The sequence below is a fragment of the Bombina bombina genome, chromosome 6, assembly GCF_027579735.1.
Source record: "Bombina bombina isolate aBomBom1 chromosome 6, aBomBom1.pri, whole genome shotgun sequence".
In the NCBI taxonomy this organism is placed as follows: domain Eukaryota; kingdom Metazoa; phylum Chordata; class Amphibia; order Anura; family Bombinatoridae; genus Bombina; species Bombina bombina.
The window spans coordinates 471388714-471413318 of NC_069504.1; the positions used below are offsets into that span (position 1 = coordinate 471388714).

Consider the following 24605-nt stretch of genomic DNA (forward strand, 5'->3'; position numbering starts at 1 on the left):
TGCCAACAGCCATGAGTATATTGGTTAACAAATACTATGTGCAATAGCGTGATGCAATAGGAGTATATTATACTTGAGTGGACTACATGGTAGCACTTATACAATCTATTAGAGAAGATAGGTATACATTGATACTCCCAGCTACAAATAAATCGGTATGCAAGTTTTTCAACACTTATTTAAAGTTCAATCGATATTAGTGGTGCTATCAGCAATTACTGCTCTAGAAACTGGTGACATAATTCCAGAATGAAGTTATAATACTATAAGCACCATATTGAATATGTATCTAAGATCTATAAATAATGTGTGGAAAATAATAAAGTTTACAATAATGATGTTGAGATACACAATACCATATAATTTGGCAGTTTTTCAACAATTGTTACCAAAAGAACAACTCCTATCAGTAGTGTTATTGTAATCCAAGTAGTGGGAAGCCCGGGAATAATTACATAATTTAACAAGCATTAAGACCTTTGGTGCAATCATTTTAGTTGATAAACTGAATATTATATTAACCATATAGTGGTAATAATATTTGCAACCACACTATAAGATACCAACAGTGTCCTATATTGGATTTCTTATTCATCTGACTATCAGGACCAACCCATTATTAATCCGCTATTTAATTGAAACAAATATCTGCTAACATTTTAGTTTTAATCTTACCCATTGTTTTAAACAAGTTCTAATAAAAATTCAATTTTTTAACTTACGTGACCGTCAGTTCTCTAATTAAATTTATTGTGGAGTGGTGCCATCAAATCTTTTTTGTTTCAAATATTTTTTCTCTTGGTATCAATTGTTGAAAAGTATACATCGTTTGGATCAGGAGCAGCAATGCAATTCTCCGATCTACTGATTGGAGGCTGCACATATATGGTTCTCATTGGCTCACCAGATGTGCTGAGCTAGCTCCCTGTAGTGAATTGTAGCGCTTCACCACGAATAAGAGAACTAAACAAATTTGATAATAGAAGTAAATTGTAAAGTTATTTAAAAACAAGGCTTGACAAACATGTTAAAAAAAAAAATAAAAAAATCTGAGCCAGCCCATAAATTTATAAGCCAGAAACTTTTGTCCATCCTTATGATAGATAGAAGTGGAAGAACCCATGGGTATTTTGGGGACTCTGAACCAGGGCGTCAGGGCCTAGACACCAGTAGCTCCCTCGCACCCTGGCTTGTCAAGCCTCAGTTTAAAAAGAAAATGTATGCTTACCTGATAAATTTATTTCTTTGACACTATGAGTTCACGGATCATTTTAATTACTAATGGGATATTCACCTCCTGGTCAGCAGGAGGCGGCAAAGAGCACCACAGCAGAGCTGTTAAATAGCTCCTCCCATCCCTCCCACTCCAGTCATTCGACTGAAGTTAAGGAAAGAAAGGAAATATCAAGGTGCAGAGGTGTCTGAAGTTTATAATAACCAACAACCTGTCTATCAAGAACAGGGCGGGCTGTGGACTCATCGTGTCAAAAAAGAAATACATTTATCAGGTAAGCATACATTTTCTTTTCTCTTTTTTATGACATGATGAGTCCACGGATCATCTTAATTACTAATGGGATTCAATACCCAAGCTAGAGTACACAGATGATACGGGAGGGACAAGAGGGAACCTAAAAACGGAAGGCACCACTGCTTGAAGAACCTTTCTTCCAAAAGCGGTCTCAGCCGAGGCAAAAAAGTGTCATATTTGTAGAACTTTAAAAAAGTGTGAAGAGAGGACCAAGTTGCAGCCTTGCAAATCTGTTCCACATCCGCTTCATTTTTTAATGCCCATGAGGAAGCAACAGCCCTCGTGAAATGAGCCGTAACTGTCTCGGGAGACTGCTGTCCAGCAGTCTCATATGCAAAACGTATGATACTCTTCAGCCAAAAAGAAAGAAGTAGCCGTAGCTTTCTGTCCCTTACGTTTTCCTGAGAAAACCACAAAGAAGAAGACTGACGAAAGTCCTTAGTCGCCTGCAGGTAACACTTTAAAGCATGGACCACGTCCAAATTGTGCAGAAGTCGTTCTTTCTGAGAAGGATTAGGACACAAAGGAGGAACAACAATCTCCTGATTAATGTTCTGATAAGAAACAACCTTAGGAAGAAATCCTAATTTAGTACGTAAAACTATCTTATCTGAAAGGAAAATAAGATAAGGAGACTCATACTACAATGACGGACCACGTCCAAATTATGTAACAGACGCTCCTTCTTAGAAGGGTTAGGACACAAGGAAGGAACAACAATTTCCTGATTAATATTCTTATTTGAAACAACCTTAGGAAGAAATCCAGGTTTGGTACACAAAACCACCTTATCGGAATGAAATATAAGAGAAGGCGAATCACATTGTAACGCTGAAAGCTCTGAAACTCTTCGAGAAGAAGAAATAGCAACAAGAAATAAAACTTTCCAAGATAACTTAATATCTAAGGAATGCATAGGCTCAAACGAAGCCCCTTGAAGAACTTTGAGAACTAAATTAAGACTCCATGGAGGAGTAACTGGTTTGAACACAGGCCTGATCCTGACCAAGGCCTGACAAAATGATTGTACATCTGGGACATCCGCCAGACGTTTGTGTAACAAAATAGATGAGGCTGAGATTTGACCCTTTAGGGAACTTGTCGATAAACCTGTCTCCAAACCTTCTTGGAGAAAAGACAATTCTAGGAATCCTAACTCTACTCCATGAGTAGCCCTTGGATTCACACCAATAGGAGATATTTACGCTAAATCTTATGGTAAATCCTTCTAGTTACAGGATTACGAGCCTGAATCATGGTCTCTATGACCGAGTCAGAAAACCCGCGCTTGGATAAAATTAAGCATTCAATCTCTAAGCAGTCAGCTTCAGAGAAACTAGATTTGGGTGAAGGAAGGGCCCCTGAATCAGAAGGTCCTTCCTCAACGGAAGTCTCCAAGGTGGCAGAGATGTCATCTCCACCAGAACTGCATACCAAATCCTGCGAGGCCAGACTGGTGCTATGAGGATCACCGAGGCCCTCTCCTGTTTGATTCGAGCAATTACTCGAGGAAGAAGAGCAAACGGAGGAAATAGGTATGCTAGACTGAAGGTCCAAGGGACCACCAGAGCATCTATCAGTTCCGCCTGGGGGTCCCTGGACCTCGACCCGTATCTTGGGAGCTTGGCATTCTGTTGAGATACCATGAGATCCAATTCTGGCTGACCACACTTGAAAATCAAGTTGGAGAACACTTCCGGATGGAGTTCCCACTCCCCCAGATGAAAAGTCTGTCTGCTCAAGAAATCCGCTTCCCAATTGTCCACCCCTGGGATGTGGATCACCAACAGACAGCAAGAGTGGGCTTCTGCCCACTAGATTATTTTGGTTACTTCGGTCATCGCTAAGGAACTCCTCGTTCCTCCCTGATGATTGATGTAAGCCACAGAAGTTATGTTGTCCGACTGGAAACTGATAAACCGGACCATGGCTAACTGGGGCCAGGCCAGCAGAGCATTGAAAATCACTCTCAGTTCCAGAATGTTTATAGGAAGAACAGACTCTGACCGAGTCCAAACTCCCTGAGCTTTTAGGGAGCCCCAGACTAACCCCCACCCTAGAAGGCTGGCGTCTTGTCACAATCACCCAAGATGGTCTGCGATAGCAAGTTCCCTGGGAGATATGATCCAGAGACAACCACCATTGGAGAGAATCCCTCGTCTCCTGCCCCAGTAGTATTCGAGGAGACAAGTCTACATAATCTCCGTTCCATTGCCTGAGCATACTTAACTGCAGAGGTCTGAGATGGAAGCGAGCAAACGGGATGATGTCCATTGGTCGCCACCATCAGCCCGATTAACTCCATGCACTGAGCCACTGATGGCCGAGGAGTGGACTGAAGGACTAGACAAGTATTGATAATCTTTAATTTCCTGACTTCTGTCAGAAAAAGCATCATAGACAGGGAGTCTACTATGGTTCCTAAGAAAGTTACCATTGAATTTGGAACTAAAGAACTCTTTTCCAAAATTACCTTCCACCCGTGAGATCGTAGGAAGGACAACACCAAGTCCATGTGGGATCTTGCTAGTTGAAAGGATGGCGTCTGGACTAGGTCGTCCTCCAGATAGGGTGCCACTGCAATTCCGCGTGATCGAAGCACCACCAACAGAGATCCCAGAACCTTTGTGAAAATTCTGGGGGCTGTGGCAAGACCAAAAGGAAGAGCCACAAACTGGAAGTGTTTGTCCAGAAAGGCAAACCTTAAGAACTTGTGATGATCCCTGTGAATAGGAACATGTAGGTATGCGTCCTTTAAATCCACGGTTGTCATAAATTGACCCTCTTGGATCAATGGGAGAATAGAACAAATAGTTTCCATCTTGAAGGACGGTACCCTGAGAAATTTGTTTAGATTCTTGAGGTCTAAAATTGGTCTGAAGGTTCCCTCTTTTTTGGGAATCACAAACAGATTGGAATAAAACTCCAGACCCTGTTCCTGAACTGGAATGGGAACAATCACTCCCAGGGTGGAGAGGTCTCCTACACAGTGCAAGAACGCCTCTCTCTTTGTCTGGTCTGCAGATAATCTTGAAAGTAGAAATCTACCTCTGGGAGAGAAACTTTTGAACTCTAGTTTGTATCCCTGAGACACTTTCTATTGCCCAGGGATCCTGAACATCCCGAACCCAAGCTTGAACGAAGAAGGAAAGCCTGCCCCCTACCAGATCCGGCCCCGGATAGGGGGCATGCCCTTCATGCTGTCTTGGATTCACTAGCAGGCTTCTTGGATTGCTTTCCCTTATTCCAAGACTGGTTGGGTCTCAATGCAGGCTTAGATTGTACCAGCTTAGAAGAGGAAGAATTTCCCTTGAAATTTCGAAAGGAACAAAAATTACTCTGTCGTCCTTTTTATTTGTTTTTCTTATCTTGAGGGAGAGGATGACCCTTACCTCCCGTGATATCCTCCAGGTCAGGTCCAAACAAGGTCTTCCCCTTGTAAGGAATAGCTAGAAGCTTAACTTAGATGACACATCCGCTGACCAAGGTTTTAACTATAAGGCTTTGCGAGCTAGAATAGAGAAACTAGAAACCTTAGCTCTCAGCTTGATAACTTGAAGGGAAGCGTCTGAAATAAAGGCATTAGCTAGTTTAAGAGCGTTTATCCTATCTTGGATATCATCCAAAGAAGTTTCTGTCCTGAGGGCCTCAGACAGTGCATCAGACCAATACGCCGCCGCACTAGTGACGGTGGCAATACACACAGCTGGTTGCCATTGCAGACCCTGGTGTACATATATCTTCTTGAGTAAACCCTCTAACTTCTTATCCATAGGATCTTTGAAAGCACAACTATCCTCTATATGGGAATAGTAGTTCTCTTAGCTAAGGTGGAAAGGGCCCCTTCCACCTTAGGAACTGTTTGCCAAGCCTCTTTGATATAGTCGGCTATTGGAAATATCTTCTTAAAAATAGGAGAGGGAGAGAAAAAAAACAAACAAAAAAAAAACACACAAAAAAAACAAAAAACACAAAACAACAAACAAACAAAAAGGTATGCTTAGTTTAGCAATGATCTCAGTAGCTCTTTGAGGAACTGGAAAGAACCTCGAAATATCTGTCCAGTTTACTAGACTTCTTAGGGACAACCACAACAGTGGAGTCACTGTCATCCAAGGTAACTAAAACCTCCTTGAGTAATAGACGAAGGTGTTCTTGTTTAAACCTGAAATATACCACCTCCAAGTCCGTCAGAGGTAATAGACTCTCTGAATCTGAGATTTCCCCTTCAGATGCTACGGCAGTACCCTCCTCTTGCAACAATTGCGTCAGAAACCTTGCTTACTGAATGTCTGGCTTTCCTCTTACGTTTGCCCTGCAACATTGGAAAAGCAGACAAAGCATCAGAAATAGTAGAAGACATGAGAGAAGCTATGTCTTTTAAAGAAACCCCAGAAGGGACTATAGCGGAAGCGCAGGGCACTGCTTGTGAGGGCGGTAAAATTTGGGATGCTTGGAGAGAAAGCTGCGGCATATATTGACCCTCATCATTAGACTCTTGGAGAACATCCACCTTAGAAGAGATTGGCTCTGAAACAATCTTTTCCCTATAATTCAAAGTCCTCTCAATACAGGAGGGGCAGAAAGTGATTGGTGGTTCCACATTGGCGTCAAAACATAAGGAGCAAGTGACATCTTGCAAGTCCCCTTGGTCCATGTTTGTTCACAATTGGCCAAATAGCAAATAAAAAAAAAAATCTTAAATTTATCTGCAAATATTAAATAGAAAAACCGTTACTGTCTCTTTAAATTCAAAACTGTTCCTTTTTTACTGCAAACCGCTCAGCTTAGCAAACAACGATTAAATAAAAAAATTACACCTCTGCACCTCAGCAACTCTGCTGAAGTGCTCCTACCTGACAGAAGATCAGCCAATTTCCCCTTTTATCAGCTCCAGACGATCTGTTTAGCACTGCTGAAAAGGAAATACCGTTTCTATACTAGAAACGCATGCCCCGTTTCACCATGCGACTCTAGCACAGACCGGACAAATCCTTCCTAATGTCGCTCTCTCAGAACTGAAGCGCAACTAAAGTGGCGCGCAAACAGGAAGGACCGCCCATCGTGGGCGTTAACTTATGCGAAAACTAACTACCCGCTCGTCATAGTTAGAAAACAGTGTGAAACCACCAGAGCCATAACGCCAGCCTTACTCCAGCCCCAGTGCCTGCTAAGTAACGCTGCCAAAAACATAATTTATGTAAGAACTTACCTGATAAATTCATTTCTTTCATATTAGCAAGAGTCCATGAGCTAGTGACGTATGGGATATACATTCCTACCAGGAGGGGCAAAGTTTCCCAAACCTCAAAATGCCTATAAATACACCCCTCACCACACCCACAAATCAGTTTAACGCATAGCCAAGAAGTGGGGTGATAAGACAAAAGTGCGAAAGCATAAAAAATAAGGAATTGGAATAATTGTGCTTTATACAAAAAAAAATCATAACCACCACAAAAAGGGTGGGCCTCATGGACTCTTGCTAATATGAAAGAAATGAATTTATCAGGTAAGTTCTTACATAAATTATGTTTTCTTTCATGTAATTGGCAAGAGTCCATGAGCTAGTGACGTATGGGATAATGACTACCCAAGATGTGGACCTTCCACGCAAGAGTCACTAGAGAGGGAGGGATAAAATAAAGACAGCCAATTCCGCTGAAAATAATCCACACCCAAAATAAAGTTTAAATCTTATAATGAAAAAAAATGAAATTATAAGCAGAAGAATCAAACTGAAACAGCTGCCTGAAGTACTTTTCTACCAAAAACTGCTTCAGAAGAAGATAACACATCAAAATGGTAGAATTTAGTAAAAGTATGCAAAGAAGACCAAGTTGCTGCTTTGCAAATCTGATCAACCGAAGCTTCATTCCTAAACGTCCAGGAAGTAGAAACTGACCTAGTAGAATGAGCTGTAATCCTTAGAGGCGGAGTTTGACCCGACTCGACATAAGCATGATGAATTAAAGATTTCAACCAAGATGCCAAAGAAATGGCAGAGGCCTTCTGACCTTTCCTAGAACCGGAAATTCTTAGTAGCTTCAACATAATATTTCAAAGCTCTAACTAGATCCAAAGAATGCAATGATCTCTCCTTAGAATTCTTAGGATTAGGACACAATGAAGGAACCACAATTTCTCTACTAATGTTGTTAGAATTCACAACCTTAGGTAAGAATTTAAAAGAAGTTCGCAACACCGCCTTATCCTGATGAAGAATCAGAAAAGGAGACTCACAAGAAAGAGCAGATAATTCAGAAACTCTTCTAGCAGAAGAGATGGCCAAAAGAAACAAAACTTTCCAAGAAAGTAATTTAATGTCCAGCGAATGCATAGGTTCAAACGGAGGAGCTTGAAGAGCCCCCAGAACCAAATTCAAACTCCAAGGAGGAGAAATTGACTTAATAACAGGTTTTATACGAACCAAAGCTTGTACAAAACAATGAATAACAGGAAGACTAGTAATCTTTCTGTGAAAAAGAACAGAAAGAGCAGAGATTTGTCCTTCAAGGAACTTGCAGACAAACCTTTATCCAAACCATCCTGAAGAAACTGTAAAATTCTAGGAATTCTAAAAGAATGCCAAGAAAAATGATGAGAAAAACACCAAGAAATGTAAACCTTCCAGACTCGAAAATATATCTTCCTAGATACAGTTTTACGAGCCTGTAACATAGTATTAATCAGAGAGTCAGAGAAACCTCTATGACTGAGAATTAAGCGTTCAATCTCTATACCTTCAAATTTAAGGATTTGAGATCCTGATGGAAAAAAGGACCTTGTGATAGAAGGTCTGGTCTTAACGGAAGAGTCCACGGTTGGCAAGTGGCCATCCGGACAAGATCCGCATACCAAAACCTGTGAGGCCATGCTGGAGCCACCAGCAGAACAGACGAGCACCCCTTAGAATCTTGGAAATTACTCTTGGAAGAAGAACTAGAGGTGGAAAGATATAGGCAGGATGATACTTCCAAGGAAGTGACAATGCATCCACTGCCTCCGCCTGAGGATCCCTGGATCTGGACAGATACCTGGGAAGCTTCTTGTTTAGATGAGAAGCCATCAGATCTATTTCTGGAAGTCCCCACATTTGAACAATCTGAAGAAATATCTCTGGGTGAAGAGACCATTCGCCCGGATGTAACGTTTGGTGACCGAGATAATCCACTTCCCAATTGTCTATACCTGGGATATGAACCGCAGAAATTAGACAGGAGCTGGATTCTGCCCAAACCAGAATTCGAGATACTTCTTTCATAGCCAGAGGACTGTGAGTCCCTCCTTGATGATTGACATATGCCACAGTTGTGACATTGTCCGTCTGAAAACAAATGAACGACTCTCTCTTTAGAAGAGGCCATGACTGAAGAGCTCTGAAAATTGCACAGAGTTCAAAAAAATATTGATTGGTAATCTCACCTCCTGAGATTCCCAAACCCCTTGTGCTGTCAGAGACCCCCAAACAGCTCCCCAACCTGTCAGACTTGCATCTGTTGAAATCTCAGTCTAGGTTGGAAGAACAAAAGAAGCCCCCTGAATTAAACGATGGTGGTCTGTCCACCACGTCAGAAAGTGTCGAACAATCGGTTTTAAAGATATTAATTGAGATATCTTTGTATAATCCCTGCACCACTGGTTCAGCATACAGAGCTGAAGAGGTTGCATGTGAAAACGAGCAAAGGGAACCGCGTCCAATGCAGCAGTCATAAGACCTAGAATTTCCATGCATAAGGCTACCGAAAGGAAAGATTGAGACTGAAGGTTTCGACAAGCTGAAACCAATTTCAGACGTCTCTTGTCCGTCAGAGACAGAGTCAAGGACACTGAATCTATCAGGAAACCTAAAAAAAGGTTACCCTTGTCTGAGGAATCAACAAACTTTTTGGTAAATTGATCCTCCAACCATATTCTAGAAGAAACAACACTCATAAAAGACTGGAAAGGTTCTTTCTATTGAAAATGAGCAAAGGGAATTGAATCCAATGCCGAGGCCATAAGACCTAAAACTTCTATGCATATATAGCAACTGAAGGAAATAATAGAGACTAAAGGTACCGACAGACGGAACCCAATAGAATTATCCCTTGTCTGATAGAGACAAAGACAGTGAAACAAACTTTCTGGAAACCTAAAAAAGGTGACCCTTGTGTGAGGAAAAAAAGATCCTCTAACTATGTCCTGAAGAGCAAGTGAATCATATGAGATTCCGCATCCTCAGAAAATAATCTGAATGAAAACAGAAAAATGAAAATATGCATTTATTGTATCTAATGAAAACAAATAATGCTATCAATGACCATAAAAAGTAAAAAATGTTTGAATAAAACTCCAAACCCGGTTCCTAAAAAAAGCAACTGGAAGAAATACCCCAGAAGATTCCAGGTCTGAGCAGCGCTTGAACCCCATGGGTGCCTAGCCATGCTTCAACAGTACCCAAAATATATAGGACAGAAACACACTTAAAGAAAGTGTTAGCCTTACTGGAATAAAATCAAAGAAAATTTGGACAAAATAGAACCAAATAAATTTCAAAGAAGTCTTAACCTGCCCTTTATCAGCCAAGCTGGAATACGGCACGTACATCGCAAAATTAGGGAGCTGATTTCGAACCCCAATTACAAACATGTTACTTGGGAAAGAACTCAGGAATTCGTTCCTTAATAACAACAACTAAACTAGTACAAGCTTAAAGTTTTAGTCTTAGAACTCAATCTTGAAGCCCAGAGTAACAGTTAAGAATTGAATCCAATTATAAAACAAATAATTGATTATCTTAGAACAAAATTCTTCTAGCTAAAATAGCTAAAGACATAGATTAACCCTCATTTGCGAAAATATTCAATAAAATGAAGACACAAATGAAATTATTAGCATGATAGTCCAGTTTAACCCCTTAACGACCGAGGACGTGCAGGGTACGTCCTCAAAAAAAAGGCAGTTAATGCCTGAGAACGTACCCTGCACGTCCTCTGTTTGGAAAGCAGCTGGAAGCGATCCTGCTCGCTTCCAGCTGCTTTCCGGTTATTGCAGTGATGCCTCGATATGGAGGCATCCTGCAATAACTTTTTTAAGCCATCCGGTGCAGAGAGAGCCACTCTGTGGCCCTCTCTGCACCGGAGATCGGTGGCTCCCTGCGTTGGTGGGTGGGAGCCGGACCGGGAGGCGGGTGGCGGCCATCGATGGCCCTGGATATCTGCAGGGGGGGCGGGATCGTGGGCGGGGTGAGCGGGGGCGCGCACGGACGCGCGCGCGTGCACGGGAGGGCGCGTGCACGGGGAGGGAGCGGGTGGGAACCGCTACACTACAGAAAATATCTTAAAAAAAAGTTTGTAAATGCCTTTTTATAAAAAGAAAAATAAAGATCAGCAAGGTGGTGGGTGTTTGTCTGTGTGGGGGGGGAAGCTACACTACAGAAAAAATCAAAATAAATATAAAAAAAAACACTTTTTTTTGCAAACTGGGTACTGGCAGACAGCTGCCAGTACCCAAGATGGCCCCCAATGAGGCAGAGGGGATGGTCAGAGAGTGGTTTTGGGGGGGATCAGGGAGGTTGGGGGCTAAGGGGGGGATCCTACACCCTAGCATATGTAAATATGCTAAAAAAAAAAAAAAATTTTTAAAAAAAACCCTTTTATTTTAGTACTGGCAGACTTTCTGCCAGTACTTAAGATGGCGGGGACAATTGTGGGGTGGGGGAGGGAAGGGAGCTGTTTGGGAGGGATCAGGGGGTGGGATGTGTCAGGTGGGAGGCTGATCTCTACACTAAAGCTAAAATTAACCCTGCAAGCTCCCTACAAACTCCCTAATTAACCCCTTCACTGCTAGCCATAATACACGTGTGAGGCGCAGCAGCATTTAGCGGCCTTCTAATTACCAGAAAGCAACGCCAAAGTCATATATGTCTGCTATTTCTGAACAAAGGGGATCCCAGACAAGTATTTACAACCATTTGTGCCATAATTGCACAAGCTGTTTGTAAATTATTTCAGTGAGAAACCTAAAATTGTGAAAAATTTTACTTTTTTTTCAATTTGATCGCATTTGGCGGTGAAATGGTGGCATGAAATATACCAAAATGTGCCTAGATCAATACTTGGGGTTGTCTACTATACTACACTAAAGCTAAAATTAACCCTACAAGCTCCCTAAAAGCTCCCTAATTAACCCCTTAACTGCTGGGCATAATACACTTGTGGTGCGCAGTGGCATTTAGCGGCCTTCTAATTACCAAAAAGCAACGCCAAAGCCATATATGTCTGCTATTTCTGAACAAAGGGGATCCCAGAGAAGAATTTACAACCATTTATGCCATAATTGCACAAGTTGTTTGTAAATAATTTCAGTGAGAAACCAAAAGTTTGTGAAAAAATTTGTGAAAAAGTGAACGATTTTTTGTATTTGATCGCATTTGGCGGTGAAATGGTGGTATGAAATATACCAAAATTGTCCTAGATCAATACTTTGGGATGTCTACTAAAAAAAAATATATACATGTCAAGGGATATTCAGGGATTCCTGAAAGATATTAGTGTTCTAATGTAACTAGCGCTAATTTTGGAAAAAAGTGGTTTGGAAATAGCAAAGTGCTACTTGTATTTATGGCCCTATAACTTGCAAAAAAAGCAAAGAACATGTAAACATTGGGTATTTCTAAACTCAGGACAAAATTTTGAAACTATTTAGCATGGGTGTTTTTTGGTGGTTGTAGATATGTAACAGATTTTGGGGGTCAAAGTTAGAAAAAGTGTGTTTTTTTTTCAATTTTTCCTCATATTTTATATTTTTTTTTATAGTAAATTATAAGATATGATGAAAATAATGGTATCTTTAGAAAGTCCATTTAGTGGCGAGAAAAACGGTATATAATATGTGTGGGTACAGTAAATGAGTAAGAAGAAAATTACAGCTAAACACAAACACCGCAAAAATGTAAAAATAGCCTTGGTCCCAAACGGACAGAAAATGGAAAAGTGCTGTGGTCATTAAGGGGTTAAAGGACCAGTCAATACAGTGGACTTGCATAATCAATAAATGCAAAACAACAAGACAAATGCAACAGCACCTAGTCTAGTAAATGTTGTCCTTTAACAATGCTAAAATAAATCATAATCTGATACTTGATCCTAAAGTAAACAGAAAAAATGAAGCAATTGCAATATCCAAATAAATCACAGGACCAAGAAAAGTACCTGAAACTAAATAATTTTCCATAAATAAGATACAACTATCTAAAGGAAAATAAATACTATTTTGCTATAGAAACAATAGCATAATTAGTAGAAGTAGAGATAGCCCCAATAAATTGGAGAACCCTCCAAATTGAATTTAACTGCTGGCAAAGAATATAGTTTAAAACCTTTAAAAAAGGAATAAAAGAAAATTCTCAGCCTATTCCATTCCCTAGAATAGGGAATTGGAAAGAAAACCTCTGAAAACACAGAAGAAATAAATAGGCAGAAATAGTGTCAGCTAGTCTTAAAGAACTAGTTACCTTAATATCCAAAATAATCAACACCTCTTCAACAAAGAACAAATGTACTTTAATGATAGAAAAATAATAAAAAAGTAGGATTTGTTAGTGTCAATATCTGATGAAGAAAATTTCTGAAAGAGAAAAAACATCATCAGAGAAGGATAAAACAGTATGTTGTTGGTCATTTGAAACTTCAATAAATAAAAAAAGAAGTGAAAAAGAACTAAAATTTTTATTAGAAGGCACGAAGTCAGACAAAGCCTTTAAAATAGAATCAGAAAATATTTCTTATAAATCTTCTAAATATTTCTTGTACATAAAATGTAAGAATGGAAATATATAAAGCATAAACACTAATGGATTCTGCATGTAAAAGTATATCATAATACCTTATTACAAACCATAGCTAAAGATAAACATTTATAACATTTAAAATAAATGAACTTAGCTTTGGTAGAACTGAAACTCAGTTAAGCGTTTTTCCAGAAGTGGCTTCTGATTCAGGGACAATCTGAGACATCTTGCAATATGTAATAGAAAAAAAAACATATAAAGCAAAAAAGATCAAATTCCTTAAATGACAGTTTCAGGAATGGGAAAAAAATGACAATGAACAAGCTTCTAGCAACCAGAAGCAATAAATAATGAGACTTTTTTTTTAGCGCCAAAAAGCCGCCCACATTATTTGGCGCCTAAATGCTTTTGGCGCCAAAAAATCCGGTAACGCCGACATTTTTTGGTGCAAAAACGTCAAAAAAAGAACGCAACTTCCGGCGACACGTATGACGCCGGAAATGACAAAAAAAAATTTTTGCGCCAAGAAAGTCCGCGCCAAGAATGACGCAATAAAATGAAGCATTTTCAGCCCCCGCAAGCCTAACAGCCCACAGGAAAAAAAGTCAAATTTTAAGGTAAGAAAAAAAATGATTTATTCATATGCATTAATCCCAAATATGAAACTGATTGTCTGAAATAAGGAACGTTGAACATCCTTAATCAAGGCAAATAAATGTTTAAACACATATATTTAGAACTTTATATAAAAGTGCCCAACCATAGCTTAGAGTGTCACAGAAAATAAGACTTACTTACCCCAGGACACTCATCTACATGTAGTAGAAAGCCAAACCAGTACTGAAACGAGAATCAGTAGAGGTAATGGTATATATAAGAGTATATCGTCGATCTGAAAAGGGAGGTAAGAGATGAATCTCTATGACCGATAACAGAGAACCTATGAAATAGACCCAGTAGAAGGAGATCATTGAATTCAAATAGGCAATACTCTCTTCACATCCCTCTGACATTCACTGCACGCCGAGAGGAAAACCGGGCTCCAACCTGCTGCGGAGCGCATATCAACGAAGAATCTAGCACAAACTTACTTCACCACCTCCACAGAAGGCAAAGTTTGTAAAACTGATTTGTGGGTGTGGTGAGTGGTGTATTTATAGGCATTTTGAGGTTTGGGAAACTTTGCCCCTCCTGGTAGGAATGTATATCCCATACGTCACTAGCTCATGGACTCTTGCTAATTACATGAAAGAAATACTCTCCATCCAGGAAAGATTGTAATGTCCCTAACATAAAGAGCCACCTTCCCTTCAGTGCCCCTTATTTTCAGAGTGTGCTTACTTTTTTCTGAGTCTCCTTACTGATTCAATGTGCCCCAGAAAATTAAAGTAGCACTTACCTTAGCTTCTGCCTGGCAGCTTTCAGGCTTGAGAGGTCCTCTCCCTTACATCGACTTGAGGAGGATAAAATGCTGAGTAAATGTTCACCTCAGACTGAAGGATATAAGGCAGCAAAAAAACATTGGAGGCACAGTGAGAATTATGTCCCACAAGTTCCCATTGCTCTAAAGCCACCAATGCTCTACTGAAGAGACTGATATGGACTACACCCTAGAACAAAGCAGCACAATCTTGCACTACTTTAAAAATAATAAACTATGGATTGAAGAATCTATACTAACACCTCACTTTACCACTTCCTATCACTAACGTAGGTAAAGAGAATGACTGGAGTGGGAGGGAAGGGAGGAGCTATTTAACAGCTCTGCTGTGGTGCTCTTTGCCGCCTCCTGCTAACCAGGTGGTGAATATCCCATTAGTAATTAAGATGATCCGTGGACTCATTGTGTCATAAAAAATAAATTATATGCTCTCTATCTAAATCATAAGATGAATATTTCAGAACACTCTCTGGCTGTCTAAAAAAAAAAAAAAGAGGCAAAATAACATGTATATTGTATTGTTTTTACTGAGGATTACATTCACTTTTATGGTTGTAATAAAAAGGAACAATAAACCCTACTTTTTTTTATCAGTTTCTTTTATTGTTTGGTATTACAAAAATGTACAATTTTTTTTCTCTTTTTTATTCTTAATTCACTGAGCAATCTATTCCACAACAAACATGTCCTTCAACATACAGGCATTTTTCTTCAAAATAATATGCAACACATTGCAGTACTATTAACTTGAAGCTCTCTCCTAGCTTAATGAAAAAATATACCTGAATTTTTATCATGTAAAAATATTGCTCATGTATTTCCCTTTCAAAGAGATGTGAAATGCATATGAATACATTTAAGTTTTGAATAGAAGCATTTTTGCAAGACAAATGCATTAACTTTTCTAGAAGCATTTTTCCTATAACTGTGTTAGAGGTGGCTTTTTACTGTGTATATGGGTGCACATGAAGCCTATGAACATAAGCTCCATTCGTCCACATTGAAACACCATGCCTGCATGTGTACAGCAAAATCACTTCTATTCAAAACAAGATTTCCCTTTAAGTATTGTACAAAGTGAGTGGTTATTGTCTCAGTAATACAGCAAATTAAAACACAGACATAATAGCAAACATAACCAAAATAAAGTAAGAGTTACCTTTGCTCTATAAATGTATCCAAGAATGACCACAACCACTTCAGTCACCAACACGAGGAGCAGGATAATAACAAACTGAAAAAAAAGGTTAATTATAGCTCAAACTTAAATCAATATTAATTAGCACAAAAATTAAATAAAAAATTATATATATATATATATATATTTTAAAAAAAACATTTAGTAATTTTTCATGAATAATAAGTAACACCATTTTTACTATTTCTATGATGCCTATCTAACTCATAAAAAATATAGATAAAAATAAGAGCATGTGACATTTATAGCGGTTCCAGATAACATTTTTGAAGTCTACAAAGACTAGATTTGGTGGCTGAAAGCAACTGCTTATTTGAAGTGGTTATGCAGTAATCCTGGCTGTAGACAACTAATTTCTTGCTAAAAAGCACAAGAAGGCTGCCGGCTATGCATGGCAGTGAGCAAAGAACAAGGTAAATTCTGATTTTCATCAGAGCAAAGAAAAGCAGAAAGTTTGAAGAAAACAAATGGGTGAAGGAGCAGTACTTACTGTTGCCAGTCCACAGCGGCTTTCCCTTATGGTGGCACAGCAGCCAATTAAACCAATGATAAACAAGAGAGCCCCTGCTGCTATAATTATAACCCCAGGGATCAAGGTATATACATCCTGAAAGAAGTGTTCATAATCATCATATGTGATAAACACATAGGCTCCTACATAGCACAAGATCCCAGCTGCAGCCTGTGGAAGAGAGAAGAAGAAGTTAGGATAGCAGATAAAGTACATAAATTTGAATTTGTATAAAATCAAGATGACTTTTTACCTATTTTAAAAAAACAAAAACATTAGAGCAATTTTAGATTGTGTGCTACATTTTAATGAGTTCCTATCTCCTACCTCATGAACTCAACCAACACTGTTTCCCTAGTCTCTTCACCTGACTGATGTCATCTTTTACACATCACATACCTGCCAGCTAAAAGAATCAGGCACAGCCAGGAGAGATGTTTTGATGCATTAGTTTGAAAGAAGCTTCCCTAGGTGAATTGCAGCCTTTTAACTTTCAAGACCCTATGATTATAGACATATATACCCAAAGCAGGGCTTGAGAAATTTGTTTGAATCCATCAATATTTTAACAAATTGAGCAACATCATTCTTAGTGCATCTGTTATGACATGTCCCCCACAATCCAATAGGTATTTATGAGAAAGGTGCACAAAACTGTTCTGTATCTCTATGAATTGCTACAGAAGAGCTGGGAGGACAGGTCATGGGATTTGATGGTTGAGAGTGTATGTATGTAATGATTATATATCTATATCTATCTACTTTTATGTAATGAAGGGTTTTCATCTCATGGTTTTAACTCCACCATAACTCAAATATGTATTAGAGATATACACACACACACTTATACATTAAAGGGACAGTCTAGTTAAAAAAAAAAAAACTTTCATGATTCAGATAGGGCATGTAATTTTAAACAATTTTCCAATTTACTTTTATCACCAATTTTTCTTTGTTCTCTTGGTATTCTTAGTTGAAAGCTTAACCTAGGAGGTTCATATGCTAATTTTTAGACCTTGAAGGCCGCCTCTTAGGAATGCATTTTAACAGGTTTTTCACCACTAGAGGGTGTTAGTTCATATTTTTCATATAGATAACACTGTGCTCGTGCACATGAAGTTACCTGGCAGCCATCACTGATTTGCTGTCAAAAGAACTGAAATAAAGGGGCAGTCTGCAGAGGCTTAGATACAAGATAATCACAGAGGTAAAAAATATATAAATATAACTGTTGGTTATGCAAAACTAGGGAATGGGTAAACAAGGGATTATCTATCTTTTAAAACAACAACAATTCTGGTGTAGACTGTCCCTTTAAAGGGACACTGAACAAATTTTTTTCTTTCGCAATTCAGATAGAGCATGCAATCTTAAAGGGACACTGAACCCAAAATTTTTCTTTTGCGATTCAGATAGAGCATGCAATTTTAAGCAACTTTCTAATTTACTCCTATTATAAATGCTTGCTATCTTTATATAAAAAAGGCATCTAAGCTTTTTTCTTGGTTCAGAACTCTGGACAGCAGTTTTTGATTGGTGGATTAATGTATCCACCAGTCAGCAAGGACAACCTAGGTTTTTCACCAAAAATGGGCCGGCCTCTTAAAGGGATACTGAACCCAAAAATTTTATTTCATGATTCAGATAGAGCATGCCATTTTAAGCAACTTTCTAATTTACTTCTATTATCAGTTTTTCTTCATTCTCTTGCTATCTTTATTTAAAAAAGAAGGCATCTAAGCTAAGGAGTCAGCAAATTTTTGGTTCAGTTCATGGACAGCACCAATAAACAAGTGCTGTCCATGAACTGAACCAAAAATTTGTATCAGCAAGGACAACCCAAGTTGTTCACCAAAAATGGGCCGGCATCTAAACTTACATTCTTGCTTTTCAAATAAACATACCAAGAGAATGAAGAAAAATTTGATAATAGGAATAAATTAGAAAGTTGCATGCACTATCTGAATCACAAAAGAAAACATTTGAGTTTGGGTTCAGTGTCCCTTTAACTTGCATTTCAAATAAAGATTCAAAGAGAATGAAGAAAATTTGATAATAGGAATAAATTAGAAAGTTGCTTAAAATATCATGCTCTATCTGAAATCACAAAAGAAAAAATTTGGATTCAGTGTCCCTTTAAGCAACTTTCTAATTTACTCCTATTTTTTCTTCGTTCTCTTGCTATCTTTATTTTAAAAAGAAGGCATCTAGGCTTTTTTGGTTCAGTACTCTGGACAGCACTTTTGTATTGGTGGATGAATGTATCCAACGTTATTTAGGCTTAATTAAAAAGTGAAGGGACAACATCCCCCTAACAGGCAAAGAGTCTTTACCTGTTAGGGGGATGTTGTCCCTTCATTTTTTAATTAAAGTGAATGTAAATTTTGATGCTAAAGTGCCCGGTTTTTAAAACTTTGATTAAAAACAGGGGCACTTTAATTCATAAAAATTTACATTTCACTCCTGTTGTGACAAAAAAACGTACCTTTTAAACTTCACAGCAGCTCCAGCTTTCTCCGGTCTCACAAGCCATTTCTGATGTCAGAAATGATTGATAGGTCATTCTCCAATCACAGCTTCCCCCCCGGGGGATTCAGTGTCTGATTCACTGCTGTGATTGGAGGAAGCCGATGCCTCATTTTAGACCCAGGATAAGGCTTTGAAACAGGTGGAGGAAGCTGGAGCTGCTGTGAAGATTAAAAGGTAATTTTTTTTTCACAACAGGAGTGAAATGAAAATTTTTATGAATTAAAGTGCCCCTGTTTTTAATCAAAGTTTTAAAAACCGGGCACTTTAGCATCAAAATTTACATTCACTTTAAGCCTAAATAAAGTTGGATTTTTTTATTTATTCTGACTACTCCGTTTGCTGGCAACCTTTGAATTCATTTATAATTGCAGTATTGCCAGTAAACTGTCTGCATGACCGTCTGTTTGCCAGCAGCTTTTGACACCTAAGAACGAGCCCAATTGAAGGATTTCAGGAACGTGAACAAGGGTACATTCCCTTTTTTTTTTTTTTTTTTTGCATTGTTATGCTATGATACAGCCGGAGTAAAGCTCCGTGGGAACCCCCAAGCCACCGGTGCATACGTAAGAAGGAGGCGCGGTCACTGGAACAGTGACTTCATCGGCACCACGAGAAACAGACCGAAGTCTGGGAGCAACATTACTGCAGATTGCAGACTGGTGAGGAGCCTGTTATTAAGCCTGTTATTAACTGGTGGCATGGTAGGTGTATGAGGGGCTCTGAAGAGGCTGTGGGGAGAGTGCGAGTTTGCTTTTGAGCAAGATTGTCTGGAACAAGTATCACCGGAAGGTAACCTAATATACGGAACAACTGAAAGTTGTGGACACTGATACTTTGGGCATTAGTCTTATTGACTTTATAAGGTGTGCATTTGTGATTATATAAAGGACCTAACAGCTCATATTATACACTACATAGTTGGATTGACTGCTGGATCAAGAATTATAGACGAGTAGTGTTTGAGTGAACCTTTTTTTTCTTGGATGAATGTATCCACCACTCAGCAAGAACAACCCAGGTTGTTCACCAAAAATGGGCCGGCATCTAAACTTACATTCTTGCATTTCAAATAAAGATACCAAGAGAATGAAGAAAATTTGATAATAAGAGTAAATGAGAAGTTGCTAAAGACAAAACACATCACATGTATTGTAGTTGTGAAACAAGGCAGTTCAAGATTTAGGGCTTAAAGGGACATGAAATCCAAAACTTTCTTTCAGGATTCAGAAAGAATAACATTTTTAAAAAGTTTCCTATGTACTTCTATTATCCAATTAGCTTTGTTCTCATGTTATTCTTTGTTGAAAAGATATCTAGATAGATAGCGTGCACATGTCTGGAGCACTACATGACAGAAAATAGAGCTGCCATCTAGTAAATTAGAAAGTTGTTTAAAATTGCATGTTCTAATCTATCTTAATCATGAAAAGAAAAAAAAAATGGGGTTTTATGTCTCTTTAAAGACCAAAAACTCAACAGCATGGAGAGAAATCAAGCAAAATGTTTAGGACTCTCCTTCATATCAAGAACTCTGCATAGTGATGAGCAGCTCTCAAATTAGTTTGAACAGAGAAAAGATGGCAGGCTCTCAAATCCAAATATTAAAAAATCAAAATATATTAGACAACTTTAAAAAGGTACACAGACATGGCAGTAAAAGCTAGAGCAAAGAATCTTACATGTTTCGCGCCCCCTACAGGCACTTAAATCATAGATGAGGTACTCTGTGAGAAACCTCATCTATTTATGCTGTGAGTAACATAGATTAACTATTTCCTTGCCTCACAGACACAAATAGAAAAAAGGCTAAAAACAGAATGCTGAGGCAGTTAGATACAATGGTTGAATCTAAATAGGCTAGATTTCTAATATAGTAGAAAAGAACAGACAGTGCAGGAGATAACATACAAGTTATGCATGATAATGACACGGAAAAAATGTGATATTGCATTTTATATAGTGATATCCAAGAGATATTAACAAAAGTTAGGACTGAAATAACATCATATCACAATTTCAGGATAAAAAATTCTCTATGTACATAAAAAAAAAATATATATAATGTACATAGGAAAATTTCTTATAAAAATTTCTTATAAATGTACATAAAGTTACATGAAATATATATATATATATATATATATATATATATATATATATATATATATATATATATATATATATATATATAAAATTATAATTATTCATATAACCATAATTTTAAATTTTACATTGGAAACAGCAGAGTGCAAATAGGTCAATAAGAAGAAAAATCAAATATTTCATATGGAAACAAGTGGATACTAATAGATACATATCAGGGCATGGATAGAGAAGGTGCATAGATAGATAGAAAAAATATAATAGAAATAAAATAAATTAAAGCAGAAATTAAACGACAGTTTAATTGTCAATGAAATAATCTATATCACATTCCCTATTCATGCCCTGTGGGGCAAGAGTCTTAAAGGACCAGTCAACACATTAGATTTGCATAATCAACAAATGCAAGATAACAAGACAATGCAATAGCACTTAGTCTGAACTTCAAATGAGTAGATTTTTTTATAACAAATTTTAAAGTTATGTATATTTCCACTCCCCTTGTACCATGTGATAGAAATCAGCCAATCACAAATGCATATACGTATAGTCTGTGAATTCTTGCACATGCTCAGTAGGATCTGGTGACTCAAAAAATTGTAAATATAAAAGACTGTGCACATTTTTTTTAATGGAAGTAAATTGGAAAGTTGATTAAAATTACATGCTGTATCTGAATCATGAAAATTTAATTTAACCTGAGTGTCCCTTTAAGTTTGAGGATCCAATAAAGTTCCTTCTTTTCCAAAATTTTAGCCCTATTCCCTCCTCTAATAGGGACCACAGCCATATCTATAATTTGGACTGAGAGACTGGCCATGTGTGTTAGATGAAAATTATTAAAATGATTGGCAACTGCGGAATCCTTATTATAATTTTTGACATCCCTAACATGTTCGCTATACCTGGTCCTGAGCATCCTCGTCGTTTTTCCCACATACTGACAATTACAGAGGTCACATGTCAAAAGATAAACCACAAACTGCGAGCCACAGTTAGCATAAAACTTTATCTCATAAGTATCACCTGTGATTTGACTAACAAAATGTTGGCCTAATTTAACATTGGGACATGTATAACAAATAGTGTGTCCACATCTAAAAGTGCCCAATTTGTTAAGCCAAGTTCCTCTTTGTTTTTGTGAGTTACCTGTGATCTGACTAGGGGATAAAATTTGTGACAGTGTCCTAGATTTTTTAGGGACAAATTTGCATTTGCCTACCAGAGAGTTAAGACTCTCATCAGCCCTTAATATGTGAAGATGTTTTTTCAAAACCCCTACAATTTCATCATATTGTTGGCTGTATTCCGTGGAAAAGACAACCGAGTCAGCAAAATCTTTGTTGTTTTCAGACATGTTTTTTGACATGTTTTTTAGAGGTAATGTTTTATCATCTCTTATTTCTGCTTGACACCTCTCAAGAACATCATTTTTATATCCACGTTGAACAAGTCTGTCCCTAAGCTCACTTGCTTGATTATTATAAACATTATCACTCTGAGTGTTTCTTCTAACACAAAGAAATTGAGACTTAGGGATAGACTTGATAAGGTGTTGTGGGTGATGAGAGGTGGCATGCAAAATTGTATTACCCGCCGTTGGTTTACGTTAAGTTTTAGTAATTATTTGCATGTTCTCAATACTGATATTCAAGTCCAAATAGTTGACCTGCCTCTCACTGAAAGACCCTGTGAACGAGAGTCCCAAATCATTATGATTACAAAATGTTAAAAAATCTTGAAATTCATCGTTATTCACAGGGTGTCCCACTATCAAGAGCAGGTCATCTATATAGCGAACTAGCAACACAATTCTGTTCTGCCATGGATTCATTGAGGTATAGATGTAGGTTAACTCCCACCATGCAACAAAGATATTTGCAAATGAAGGCGCAAATTTTGCGCCTATGGCGGTGCCACAGATTTGAAGAAAAAATTCTTCATTAAAAAGAAAATAATTATGTGACAAAAGAAAATTCAAAACACTGCAAATATACTCAATGTGTTCAGTGGAATATTGGGATTCCTTTTTAAGAAAAAAAAGCAACAGCTTGTATACCTAGTGTTTGTGGAATAGATGTATACAATGACACAATATCCATTGTTACCCAGGAAAAACCAGGTTGCCAGTCAATTTTGTTGAGGGTCATCAAGAGATGAGAGGTGTCCCGGAGGTATGACAACTGTGATATTGCCAATGGCTGTAAAATAGTGTCAATCCACTCTGCCATAGGCTCAAAAAGTGAGCCAATACCGGCCACAATAGGCCTACCTGAATAGGGAATGTGATATAGATTATTTCATTGACAATTAAACTGTCGTTTAATTTCTGCTTTAATTTATTTTATTTCTATTATATTTTTTCTATCTATGCACCTTCTCTATCCATGCCCTGATATGTATCTATTAGTATCCACTTGTTTCCATATGAAATATTTGATTTTTCTTCTTATTGACCTATTTGCACTCTGCTGTTTCCAATGTAAAATTTAAAATTATGGTTATATGAATAATTATAAATATATATTATATATATATATATATATATATATATATATATATATATATATATATATATTTCATGTAACTTTATGTACATTTATAAGAAATTTTTATAAGAAATTTTCCTATGTACATTATATATATTTTTTTTTATGTACATAGAGAATTTTTTATCCTGAAATTGTGATATGATGTTATTTCAGTCCTAACTTTTGTTAATATCTCTAGGATATCACTATATAAAATGCAATATCACATTTTTTCAGTGTCATTATCATGCATAACTTGTATGTTATCTCCTGCACTGTCTGTTCTTTTCTACTATATTAGAAATCTAGCCTATTTAGATTCAACCATTGTATCTAACTGCCTCAGCATTCTGTTTTTAGCCTTTTTTCTATTTGTGTCTGTGAGGCAAGGAAATAGTTAATCTATGTTACTCACAGCATAAATAGATGAGGTTTCTCACAGAGTACCTCATCTATGATTTAAGTGCCTGTAGGGGGCGCGAAACATGTAAGATTCTTTGCTCTAGCTTTTACTGCCATGTCTGTGTACCTTTTTAAAGTTGTCTAATATATTTTGATTTTTTAATATTTGGATTTGAGAGCCTGCCATCTTTTCTCTGTTCATTATATTTTGGCTTCCTGATCCTAGCCCTCCCGGCTACGGCTCTCCGTGCTTTAGTTGCTTTGACTTTGGGAATTTTTTTTTTTCAAACCGCATTGCATAGCGGTTTGTTTTCTGGGAATAGACTTCCGGTTTGTGGGGGAATCGACAGGCTGCGTTTGCCGTCTACTCTTCTCAAATTAGTTTGTCTGAGTGTTGTCCGTACTGCAAGGTCCAACAATCTCTGTGGCGAACTTTAGATCATTGTACAGTTCACATAGTGCTAGAATGTTATGGTTTGAATGAAACAGTGTAACAACAGTTTTGAGCATTTATAATATAAATGGCGTGTTAAGGTGATATTGATAAAATGGTAATATCACATACAGATTTAGCAAACAAAAATCT

At 37.7% G+C, this 24605-nt stretch overlaps 1 protein-coding gene across 1 annotated transcript in view; it reads right to left on the bottom strand.

Moving 5' to 3' along the window:
• Positions 1-24605, bottom strand: part of TSPAN3 (tetraspanin 3) — a 114865-nt gene that overhangs the window by 74518 nt on the left and 15742 nt on the right. Inside the window, exons 2-3 of the mRNA XM_053717261.1 lie at positions 16434-16625; positions 15905-15979 (exon numbers count right to left, since the gene is read on the bottom strand). Of these exons, the coding sequence (XP_053573236.1) occupies positions 15905-15979; positions 16434-16625 (267 nt within the window). The remainder of the gene's footprint in view (positions 1-15904; positions 15980-16433; positions 16626-24605) is intronic.